General features: G+C 35.2%; 2 protein-coding genes across 2 annotated transcripts; both read right to left on the reverse strand.

Annotated features, from left to right (window-relative positions):
* Positions 1-608: 608 nt before the first annotated feature.
* LOC116114118 (putative disease resistance RPP13-like protein 3) lies at positions 609-3,645 on the reverse strand. The gene has a single exon (XM_031400269.1). It carries the CDS (start codon positions 3,557-3,559, stop codon positions 1,232-1,234), a length of 2,328 nt encoding a protein of 775 aa, XP_031256129.1. The 5' UTR covers positions 3,560-3,645; the 3' UTR covers positions 609-1,231.
* Positions 3,646-7,414: 3,769 nt separating this feature from the next.
* LOC116114142 (disease resistance protein RPP13-like) lies at positions 7,415-10,375 on the reverse strand. The gene has a single exon (XM_031400295.1). The coding sequence runs from the start codon at positions 10,238-10,240 to the stop codon at positions 7,553-7,555; it is 2,688 nt and encodes an 895-aa protein (XP_031256155.1). The 5' UTR covers positions 10,241-10,375; the 3' UTR covers positions 7,415-7,552.
* Positions 10,376-12,388: the final 2,013 nt, after the last annotated feature.

Below are 12,388 nucleotides of genomic sequence, written 5' to 3' on the forward strand. Positions count from 1 at the left end.
GAGTGTGGTTATATGACTCAATTTTAAGCATAGTATTATTCAAGAAAATTTTCATCACTTCCCCTGCCTTCTCCTCTGTTTTCTTAATATTTTCTGTCCACTTCAATTAGAAAACCAGACTGAAGCCGAAAGAAACCATTGAAGGAAAACATAACAATCACCACTATCAATTCCTCGGCTAGATCCACAGAGGTAACGATATCCCTGTAATTGCAAACTTGGGCGGTAAAATTGACGGGCAAGTTGTAAGCATGTAATTGATTACTAACTCAATATATGATAATGTTTCAAAACCATGATTGAATTAATGAAAACTTAGAAAATCAGATTCCTGAACCCTGACAAGTTTTCTTCAACTTCCCCTGCCTTCTACTCTGTAAGTTCTCCCTCTATCTCGATATCTATACATATAACTATAATTTCTATCCACTGTTATTAGTCAGTAATGGCGCATGTCCCACTTTCCACTAAATTAAAGGAAAGCTTTTAACACATTAAAGCCAAACTGATAAGATTGCAACATCTGCAGAATAACTTGAATTTGAAAACAGAGGAGGAAAAGCTTCTGGCAACCTTCCAGAATCAGAGTAATAAATTTCATTCTCGAAATACAAACACTAATAATAAATTAACAGGTCGGAATACAAATTTCATTCTCGAAAGACAAATTGAAGGAACATGAAACTCACCATTCAGTTCCAGAATCAGAGTAATAAATTTCATTCTCGAAATACAAACACTAATAATAAATTAACAGGTCGGAATACAAATTTCATTCTCGAAAGACAAATTGAAGGAACATGAAACTCACCATTCAGTTCCAGAATCAGAGTAATAAATTTCATTCTCGAAATACAAACACTAATAATAAATTAACAGGTCGGAATACAAATTTCATTCTGAAGCACAACATAAACTCACCATTCAGTTCCCGAATCAGAGTAGGTAGCTTGAGTTATTTGATTATAGCCATTCCTCTAGAAATCTCTTCTGCATTCCCATTCAGCCAGGCAAGGGACTGAATACAATCTCTCTGGAATCTCATTTGCAGTGTTTACAATGCTTAAACCGCTGAGCAAGGGCATCGCTCTCCTTCCTTACATGCAACTCCTCTATTCCCTCAGATTAAGATACAGACTTTTAAGCGACGAAGCCATATTTCCTGCAGACCAGCTTCTTTCCACAGTAAGAACTGTAGGCCAGATGTAAACAGTCAGGTTCGGCAACTTTTCTAATATAGGCATCGGATCACCACAAGGTAGGAGAACTCTAACCGTAAGTATTCCAGATTCGGCAAAACTGTATGCATTTTTCCGGGAAGTTTCTCTATGCGTCCACATAAGCTCAAGTACATGAGATCTTGGCAATGTGAGAGTGGTTGCAATGAATCAAAGGGATTATCCAGTAGATGAACCAATAAACTTCGAAGGTTTTTAAGTTGTGCAATAGAATTGAAATTGAACACCTTTTCTTCATCGTGATATACTATGCCCAGCTCTCGAAGATTGACCAATTTCTCCAGATTAGTCCTTGACAAAGTCTCGCTTTCTATGTACTTCAAAGTCTGAAGGTTTGTTAAATTGTCTACCCGCAAATATTGCCCAGAAAAGTTTCCACTTAAATGTCTCAACTCTTGCAGTTTACAAATTTCAGTTGGCATCTGCGGACACGAACCGCTGATAATGTCCAATGTTTGTAAGCTCACCAAGTTGAGAATGGACTCTGGAACATACTTGACTTCTGAATATCTCAGTACCAAATACTTCAAGTGAATCAACTTTCCTACTTCTTCAGGAATTATCAGTTCAAAAAGTACAGAGGAAAGATTGATTGCTCTTAGCAACTTAAATCTTGTGCACATTGTTAGAATGTCTCGCTGCCGCAAGTTGAAGATGATTAGGGAACGCAAGAGTGGATTATGACGCTGTAATATTTGGGAGTACGCTCCTGCTCCAGAATAAATAACCTGTCGTCGACATGATGATTTACTCGACGACAAGGTTGAACCTTTTATTTCATCGTAAATGTGAAACAAATTGAGCTGTTTTGCCATTTGCATGGCTAGATCTCGTAAAAGATCATGGACTCGACAAGTTACTACCCTCCCTGCTCGTGTTTTATCTGTTTGAATCAGACTTCTATTAATCAACTCATTCAAGTAACGATAAGCTACGTCTTCCATTATTTCTTCATTTTGCGGTATGAAACCCTCAGCCACCCACTGTCGAATTAGCTGCCATGTCTGGATTTCGTGGTCTTCTGGGTAATGGCCTAAGTAAAGAAAGCATAATTTTAATTGGTAAGGTAAATCATTGAAGCTTAAAGCTAATAGATTTTCAATTTCAGTCGAACCGCTGCTTAAGTCTCGCCAGATATGACCGCGCACAAAGCGCCACTCTTGTGATCTCTTTGTAGATAATAACCCACCCAATACAACAATAGCAAGTGGTAGACCACCACATTTTTGCACCATTTCCTTTCCCAACTTCCACAGTCCTTCATCTTCGTTTGCCTTCCCTGAAGTTTTCTCGCAAAATAACTCCCAACTTTCATCTTCCCTTAGAAACCGAAGTTTATGAACATAAGTTCTCTCATCTGAAAACTCAGCAACAAATTTATTACGTGTGGTGATAATTACTCTACTGCCGTTGTTGTTTTCTGGAAAGGCTATTCTGAGGCTCTCCCAAGCTATTGTTTCCCATACATCATCAATCACCACCAAATATGAGTATCCTTGCAAAGAATTATGAAGAAATCTCTTCAATTCTTCTTCACTTAATTTATCTATCATATCTGTGAAATTGAAAGACTTTATAATTCTTCGAAGAAGATCCTCGATATTGTAATCTCGAGAGACAGAAACCCACGCACATCGCTGAAATTTACTTTTGACTTGACTACTGTGGTAAAGTTTTCTGACGAGAGTTGTTTTACCCAAACCACCCGTACCCCATATAGAAATTACGAAACGCCTTGAATCATCTTCAAGTAGTTTAGCCAACAATGTGCTAGTATCATCCTCAAAGCCAACGACATGCTTTTCAAGTGCAAAGGAGGTGGTTTTTCTTAGTTGTTTCAATTTGCCAAGAGCCTTGCTGTCTCCTTCCAGCTTGTTATCCATAGCTTTAAGACCATACATTCTAGATCTATCAAAGACTTCTTTAAGTCTCTTATTGAGAGCTTCAATCTCCTTGCCTATGCTGTATAGATTGGGCTCCTTGTGACTGGCTGTTCTAGCGACTATCCAGGAATAGTACTTCTTGATGGAAGCAAAGAGTCCTTGCCTTCTCCTGGCAGTCCCTTCCTCATGGAATTGGAGCATGAATTTATCCAAGACATCCTCACAATCATAAGCAATTTCTTGGATGTCGGTTACCCACTGGCGTATCAAACCATTGTCAAATTGTTTATCTTCGGCATCCTTTATGAAACAAAGCATCCATTCCAAATCCTTTTTAAGCGACTCCACTTCACGTCTCACTCCTCGTAAGAAGGCTGCTTCTTGGATTAGATAGTCCCCAAGCCTCCTCACCACATACGAGACTACTGCATCCACCATTCCTCTCAAGCTGCCTTTTCTCTCTTTATTGTTAAATTTCTTTTGAGTTTCTGTGCTTCAGACTAATCTTACTCTTTCTTTCTGTGTGTTTGTTTTACTTTTCTCATATGCTATCTTTTCAGATTGTTGAACCTACCAAACTTCATATGAATGTATGGAACCGAATGTCAACCAACGGTAGGTTAACGTCATTGTCTTCCAAAAAGTCAGAAATAATTCAATGGTAGTGTAACATCAATGCTCAGCTCCTTTGAATTTTGAACTTCTGGAGGAATTAATAAATAGGTTACCACTACTTTACGTTACCCTTGTTGCGGTGGCGACTGTGTGCGTCTCACTAAATCAAGGCCTGGCTTTCTGCCAATTTAAAAGATGTTGACGTGAAAATTGTCAATTGACAGATGTTAATGCAAGCGTAGTTGGAGCTGGTTTCTTCATGTTCATACAGGTGCAATGTCTGCAGCAGATTTTTAAATCCTTTAAAATCAAATTGTTGGTGCATGTCCCACTTTCGAATAAATTAAAGAGAAATTTTAACACGTAAAAGTCGAACCAATAAGATTCCAACTAATATTGAAAAGAAAGATGGAAAAGACAGAAAAAAATACAAAGACAAAAGCATGATTGATGAATTGAATTAGCTAGTAAAAATAATCAGGATACTGCAGTAATATACTCAATTTCTGCTACTGAATTCTTGTTTCATTTTAAGCTGCTGAATCACAACCAACAAATTAAAGTAGGAATAAGGATGCTCAGATAGAAACCCCACTGCAGGCCAAAACAAAAAATTGAAGGAAAACGTAAGCCAAATATAACAATCACCAGAATTAAATCAGAAATGAGGCTTACAATTTGTTAATAATTTTATTTTCTGCAGTAATATTTCTGGAATTCTCAACTTGAAATATTATGGAACCTTCAAACCTCTAAGCTGCATAGTCATGCCTCCTTCCTCTTACTTGTAACTCTAAATATTTCACTTGAGGAAGATGAATTTCATTAAAGATTAAAGGCTGAACATTAAATCATTCCACAAAAATATAGAGTAAGGTCTAGTACTCAAGATTATATAGCCAATTGTAAGCCCGTAATTGATGACTACGTTCAAAAACAATGATTCAATTGAATGAAAACTTGGAAAAGCAAAAATCAGATTGGAGAACCCAGAAGATTTTCTTGCAATTTCTGCTGCACTCTCCTCTGTTCACTGCAGATTTCCAAATTTTATTTTCTAAGAATTTGCTGAAATCACAACTAATAAATGAAGGTAAAACAATATAGATTAGGAAATACTAAGCATGTAATTGGTTACTAGATCAGTATATGGCCTTGTTTCTTCATCTTTCCCTGCCCTCTACACCGTAAGTTCACTAAAATTTCGTAGATATTTCTTACTCTACAAAATTTATATTTTCCGAGTCTCTGACACCAGAAAAACTTGATTTGTATTTTTTTAAAAGTTAGGGTCCGTTTGTGTTATTATTTTAAACCCTATTCCCCAAATACCTAGTTGTTTAATTATTTGGGAAATACTATTCTATTTTTAATTATTTTAGACCCCTTTAGTTTATTAATTTAATTAAACACCCCTAGAAAAAAAGTTTAAAAATTAACAAAAACACCCGCATCCACCCATAGTTGCTAGATTCCTGCAACCATCATTGGTGGTTGTCAGAATCTGTCACAATGGCATAGAAATGACCGAAATTAGCTGGTAATTCACCGATCTGACCTTTTCCGGTCAGATCCACAGTGGATCTGGTCGGAAAAGGCCATATTGACGCACGACTAGCCAGATTCGACTGGTCTGCATCGTAACACCATTTTTCGGCCATATTTCGACAGTGGTAGCCAGAATCTAGCACTGTGGGTGGGCGGGTGGGTAGGGGTGTTTTTGTCATTTTATAAAATTTTTATATATTGGGGTGTTTAGTTAAATTAGCAAACCTAGGGAGTTTTTTGTTAATTTTACCTCGTAATACTCACCATATTCAACTACCCAATATTATTCCCAAAATCTTATCCAAAATAACAAAACAAACGCACCCCAAGACTTTCAGAAGAGAATATCAATATTTAATTTGCTGCTCTTCTTTGTAAGTTGAAATGTTGAATCACAACCAAGAAATATAGTAGAAATTTAATGAGTAAAGAAGTTGAAATTAAAAATTAAACAGTAAATTAAATAGCATAAAAGTAAAAATACAAATTACATGGTGATATATCAAACTGAACAGTCGGCCAGATAACAAATCAAATCAAAAGAAAATTCAACACAAGTCCAATATACACCACTAGTACTCATTTATGATATAACTTTCATATTCCCAGTCTTAGGAAGAACTCTTGAATTCAACAAAAAACGATTACAAAAATACATTATAACAAAAAGACTGATTTGACATTCTCTTAAAAATACTTTAAGACATTAAACACTTACCACTACTTTACGTTACCCTTGTTGCGGTGGCGGTCTTAAAAGGTCTTCTTAGCTGACCGTAGGACTTGAATGATTTTTCTATTTCGAGAATTTGGCATTACATGGCCGACTGTGTTGGTCTCACTAAGTCAAGGCCACGCAACTTTCTTCATGTTCATACAGGTGTAATGTCTTCAGGAGATTTTTAAATCCTTTAAAATCAAATAAATTAAAGAGAAATTCTAACACGTCAAAGTCAAACCAACAACTAATATTGAAAAGAAAGATGGAAAAGACAGAAAAAAGTACAAAGACAAAAGCATGATTGATGAATTGAATTAGCTAGTAAAAGAAATCAGGATCCTGCAGTAATCTACTCAATTTCTGCTACTGAATTCTTGTTTCATTTTAAGCTGCTGGATCACAAGCAACAAATTAAAGCAGGAATAAGGATTCTCCAATAGAAACCCAAAACAAAAATTGAAGGAAAACCTAATCCAAACCAAATATGATAATCACCAGAATTAAATCAGAAATGAGGCTTACAATTTGTTAATATTTTTACTTTCTGCAGTAGTATTTCTGGAATTCTCAACTTGGAAATATTATGGAACCTTCAAACCTCTAAGCTGCATAGTCATACCTCCTTCCTCTACCTGCCATTCTAAATATTTCACTTGAAGAAGATGAATTTCATTAAAGATTTGGCAAAACTCAGAAAAGTTCTCTGCAACTTCCCCTGCTCCCACTCGGTAGCTTCACCCTCTCTCTCTAGATAAACAAAAATAAAATATGAATTTGATGACAAAATATTCTCAAATAAAAGGCGGAACATTATATCATTCAACAAAAAATATAGAGTAAGGTCTAGTACTCAAGATTGTATTGCCAATTGTAAGCCTGTAATTGATGACTATGTTCAGTAAATGTGTATCTTTGTTTCAAAAACAATGATTCAACTGGATAAAAACTTGGCAAAGGAAAAGTCAGATTGGAGAACCCAGAAGATTTTCTTGCAATTTCTGTTGCTTTCCCCTCTGTTCACTTCACATTTCCAAATTTTATTTTCTGCACTTTACGTGATATTTGCTACTGCATTCTTGTTTCTTTGTATTAGAATTGGCTGAAATCACAACTAACAAATGAAGGTAAAACAATACTGATTAGGAAATAGTAAGCATGCAATGGGTTACTAGATCAGTATATGGCCTTGTTTCTGCATCTTCCCTGCCCTCTACACTGTAAGTTCACTAAAATTTCGACGTTATTTCTTACTCTAGAAAATTTATATTTTCTGACACCAAAAAAACTTTTAACTGTATTCTTAAAAAGTCAGGATTTTCAGGAGATAATATGAAGATTTAATTTGCTGCTCTTCTTTGTAAGTTGAATCAGAACCAAGAAATATAGTAGAAATTTAATGAGTAAAGAAGTTGAAATTAAAAATGAAACAGTAAATTAAATAGTATAAAAGTTGGAATACAAATTACATGGTGATATATCAAACTGAACTGTCGGCCAGAAAACAAACCGAATCAAAAGAAAATTCAACACAAGCCCACTATACACCACTAGTACTCCTCGACGATATAACTTTCGCATTCCCACTTTTCAGGGCGAGGGAGGTTCTTCAGTCTTTCTGGAATTCTGAAATTCCATGCTTTACTTGAGCTGACGAAACTTCTAAGCTTAGGCATACCTCCTTCCTCTATTTGCAACTCCTGTAAACGTCTCTCAAAAAGAAGTAGAATTTCAAGCTGATGAAAACCATCTTTGCTGCAGACAAGTTTCGTTCCATTATAAGAATCACTGCCTAAATAAAGTACTTTCAGGTTTGGCAGCTCCTCTAATGTAGGCATGGGATCATCTACAAATTCGCTGAAATCCAACTTTAGGTATTCGAGATTTGGGAAAAATTCAGGCATTTCTTCTGGTAGTTTCCCTATCTTCCCACTTAATGTCAACTCTACCAGATTTTGGCAATGAGAGAGCGGTGGCAATGAAGAAATTCCAGATCTTCCTAGGTAGACTTTTAAAAATTGAAGACTTCTCAGTTTGGCAATAGAATCAAAACAGAACTTTTCTTTTACATCATAACCTACAATTTCCAGCTCTCGAAGATTCACCAGCTTCTCTGGATTAGTTTTAATCCAAGTCTCCAGTGGTATTTGCTTCATGGTTTGAAGGTTTTTCAAATCACCTATCCGGAAATACCCTTCAAAACGTCCAATTAGATGTCTCAACTCTTTCAATTTGCAAATTTCAGTGGGGAGCACAGGGTGCAACTCAATGTGGTGTATGATCAGAGTTTGTAGGTTCACCAAATTGAGAATGAATGGTGCAACATCTGAATTAAGTGGAGATTGTGAAAATCGCAAATACTTCAAGTGAATCAACTTACCCATTTCTTGCGGCATTGTTTGTATACTCAAATTCTGAATATCGAGCACTGTTAGTAACCTGAAGCTTGAGCACACGGTTGGTAACTCTTCCATTGCTTCTGTGTAACAGACATCGACGAACAGCAGGGAACACAAGACTCTAGATTGTTGAAGCTGCAAGTTACTTTCAATTCCAGAATAAACGGCTAGTCGTCGTGTCCTAGAATAGTAAGTTGAACCTTTATTTACCCCGTAAATGTGAAAGAGGTTGAGCTCTTCTGCCTTTTCAATTGCCAGATTCCGCAAAAGATCATGGACACGACATGTCAAAGTCCTCTCTCTATGCATTTTATCTTTTTGAATCAAGCTCCTTTTAATCAACTCATTCAAGTAATAATGAGCCTTATCTTCCATTATTCCTTCATTTTGAGGTATAAAACCCTCAGCCACCCACAGTCGTATTAGTCTTCTTGTCTCGATTTCATAATCTTCTGGAAACAGGCCTAAATAGAGAAAGCATGGCTTCAATTTGTAAGGTAAATCATTGAAGCTCAAAGACAATAAATAATATATATGATTGTCCGAATCACGGTTTAGGTGTAGCCAAATGCAATCACGTACCAAACGCCATTCTTGTGCACTCTTTTTAGACAATAACCCACCCAATAAAACAATGGCAAGTGGCAGACCACCACATTTTTTCAACATTTCCTTTCCAAACTTCACCATTTCTTTGGTTTCATTTGCCTTTCCGAAGGTTTTTGAACAGAATAACCGCCAACTTTCTTCTTTAGTTAGAAATCGAAGTTTATGGACATGATCTGCACAATCAGCTACGTCTTCTTTGCGAGTGGTCATAATTACTCTACTGCAATGGTTGTTATTTGGAAAGGCTTCTAGGAGTCTCCCCCAAGTTTTTTTTCCCCAAACATCATCAATCACCACCAAGTATGAGCTTTCTTTTAAAGATGTGTAAAGATATCTCTTCAACGCTTCTTCCTTCATCTCCTCTAATTTCTCCGTCGGCGGCATGAAATGAAAAGAATTTATGATTCTTCGAATAAGTTCCTCAATGTTGTAATCTTGAGATACACAGACCCAAGCAAACTGTTGAAATTTATTCCTTACCAAATAATTGTGGTACAATTTTTTGGCAAGTGTTGTTTTACCCAAACCACCCGTGCCCCAAATAGAGATTGCAAAACGTCGTGGCTCATTGTCAAGTAGTATACTCAACAATGTTCTTCTATCGTCCTCGTAGCCAATGACATTCTCTTCGAATGCAAAAGAGTTGGTTCTTCTTGTTTCCTTGAATTCGCGAACAACTTTGCTCTGTCCTTCCCACTTGTTATTAATGTCTCTGAGGCCATACATTCCACATCTATCAGAGACTTCTTTAAGGCTCTTTTTAAGACCTTCAATCTCCTTGCCTATGCTATGTAGGCTGACCTTTTCCTTGGCTTTGCTGCATAAGTTGGCTTCGTTGCGACTGGATGTTTTGGAGGCGTTGTGACTGGATGTTCTAGGGACAAGGCAAGAACACTTCTTGATTGAAGTAAAAAGCCCTTGCTTTCTTGTCGATGTCTCTGCTTCTTCGACCTTGAGCACATTTGATGACTCTCCACCAGTGACTTTGACCATAAATTCATCTAAGACATCCTCACAATCGTAAGCAATATCTCGGATGTCGGATACCCACTGACGTATCAAAGGATGATCAACTTGTTTCTCTTCAGCATCCTTTATGAAACAAAGCAGCCATTCAAGATCTTTTTTCAGCGACTCTGCTTCACTTCTCACCCCTCCTAAGAAGATTGCTTCTCTGATGAGATAGTCCCCAAGCTTCTCCAACACAAATGAGACTACTGCATCCACCATAGTTCCCAAGCTGTTTCTCAAAACTAAGGGAAGAACAAGTGATTAACTTTCGTTGTGTGTTTTGGTGCATCAGTGAGACAGAAATATTCCCTTAAATAACAAATGCCTTTTATTTTATTTTGTTATGCTCAATTAAAAGATGTTGATGTTTTATATGACTTTGAGCTGCTGAATGCCTGTTTGCCATTAGCTAGAGAGTATAGATCTTATTTAATCATTCTAGTGGTTATTTGTATGTGTAGTTGAATTGGTATTTAAATTGTTTCGGTGTGACAATTGGTCATATTATAATTCTTTAAACTTTTGGAGAACCCGGCTCGAAAAATCTTAATCATATCATTTATATGCAATATGACAGTATTCCAAATATCGAATTATGTCAATCTCAATGAGACTCCATCCTTACGAAATATTAAAATTGTTTGACATCATATAATTATAAGTACTATCAAGAGATGAAAAAACAAAAAATCATTTAACAGGAAACAATTTTTCATCAGATAGTCTATAGCTTCGTGAGAATACAGCTACTTATAAATTTTCAGATTTTTATACGTTAAGTTACTTAGTGATTGGTCAAGGTAATATTGATGTATAAAGTTTATTTATTTGATATAAATGTAATTAATCTAGCCTTCATTAATTTATGATTGAACTAATATTTACAAAAAGATATTAATAATAGAATTATCAATAATTTTAAATGTAAAACTGTTGTTTCTCTTAGAATTATTCCACATCAATGGTACCACATAAGTTAACAAGTGATTCTATTAACTTTCTTTGTGTGTTTTGGTGCATCAGAGAGACAGAAATATTCTCTTAAATAATTAAAATAATTTTGTTTGGTTTTTAACCAAATTGCATGTCATTTTATTTAATTTTATCAAATGTCGGCAGTTTATAGACAACTTGCGCAAATTGTTCTTCTTATCTACATATTATTATATTGGTGACTCCATTTCACTTCTTATGCCTCGGAAGAAGGCTGCTTCTTGGATTAGATAGTCTATCTCCAAGCCTCTTCACCAGATATAAGGCAACTCCATCCACCATACTTCACAAACTGTTTCCTTAATTTTTTTTTTATTTTTTTATTTTTGAACCAAGATAAGAAGAATGAACTTTCTTAGAGTTTTTCTGTTTCAGTCACAGGTGAAATTAATGGATCCCCTTAAGTAATCAATCTAATTTTGTTTGTTTTTTAATGATAACTAGATTGCATATTGTTTTATTTATGTTATTTTTTAAACCTCAAAGGGATTTTGTTATTCTATGAAACTTAAGGCGGGTAAATTGATTAGATTTTTTTTCATCATTTTTATAGTGATATTGAGCTATGGAGAATACTGGGAGTTAAGATCATGAAGATGCTAGGATAAAATGTTTTGGCTCAACAAATCAAGTATGAGAAAATTAAAAGAATACAGCCCTTTGATTTTAGTCGGTACCTACCTTAAAATATTTGTTGCTTTAATTAAAAATTATTGGCTATATTCTCCAAATTCAAAGTTGTCAATTTGATTATTTTATTATTCTAGCTAAAGTTTAGTCAATACCTACTGCATTATCCTATATATTTAATTCTATAATTATATGATAATTAATGTTTCCATTTGGAATTTTAATTGATATCCATTTCGTCAATAACTACTACATATGTAATTTATATAATATTGCTTGCAACTTGTGAGAACCTTCCATTTGGTGCTTTAATTAACTATCCCGAGGTTTGCTATAATTAATTAGGTTCATTTAGTTTGAAAAATAACACAAAAACCCTACCTTATTCACTTGGTATGGATTAGACTAAACCAGTAATTGATAGTTTGAAAATGCAAGGAGAGAAAGAAAACATTACTGAGGAAATAGAGAGAAGTTATTGTAGATATAAATTAATTTAAGTTTTATTCATACAATAGCTAGAGAATGAGCACGTGTTTACGGAATAATTAAATAAATAACTTGTGTTGAACTTCAAACTTCAGAATTTGGTATACTATGTAATTTATATAATTGTTGGATGCATGAATATGTAACATGAGTAAATGAACCATAAGCTTTAGGGAGAGTAATAAGGTCAATATTCGTTTACTCATAATGGCGAGGGGATTTTTGTTATTTTTTAAACATCAGAAGGAATTTTTA

This window comes from Pistacia vera, unplaced genomic scaffold (assembly GCF_008641045.1).
Source record: "Pistacia vera cultivar Batoury unplaced genomic scaffold, PisVer_v2 Contig700, whole genome shotgun sequence".
NCBI classification, from domain to species: Eukaryota; Viridiplantae; Streptophyta; class Magnoliopsida; order Sapindales; family Anacardiaceae; genus Pistacia; species Pistacia vera.

Coding starts and splice junctions, on each gene's coding strand:
- LOC116114118 (XM_031400269.1), bottom strand. CDS start 3,559: ATGGTGGATGCAGTAGTCTCGTATGTGGTGAGGAGGCTTGGGGACTAT.
- LOC116114142 (XM_031400295.1), bottom strand. CDS start 10,240: ATGGTGGATGCAGTAGTCTCATTTGTGTTGGAGAAGCTTGGGGACTAT.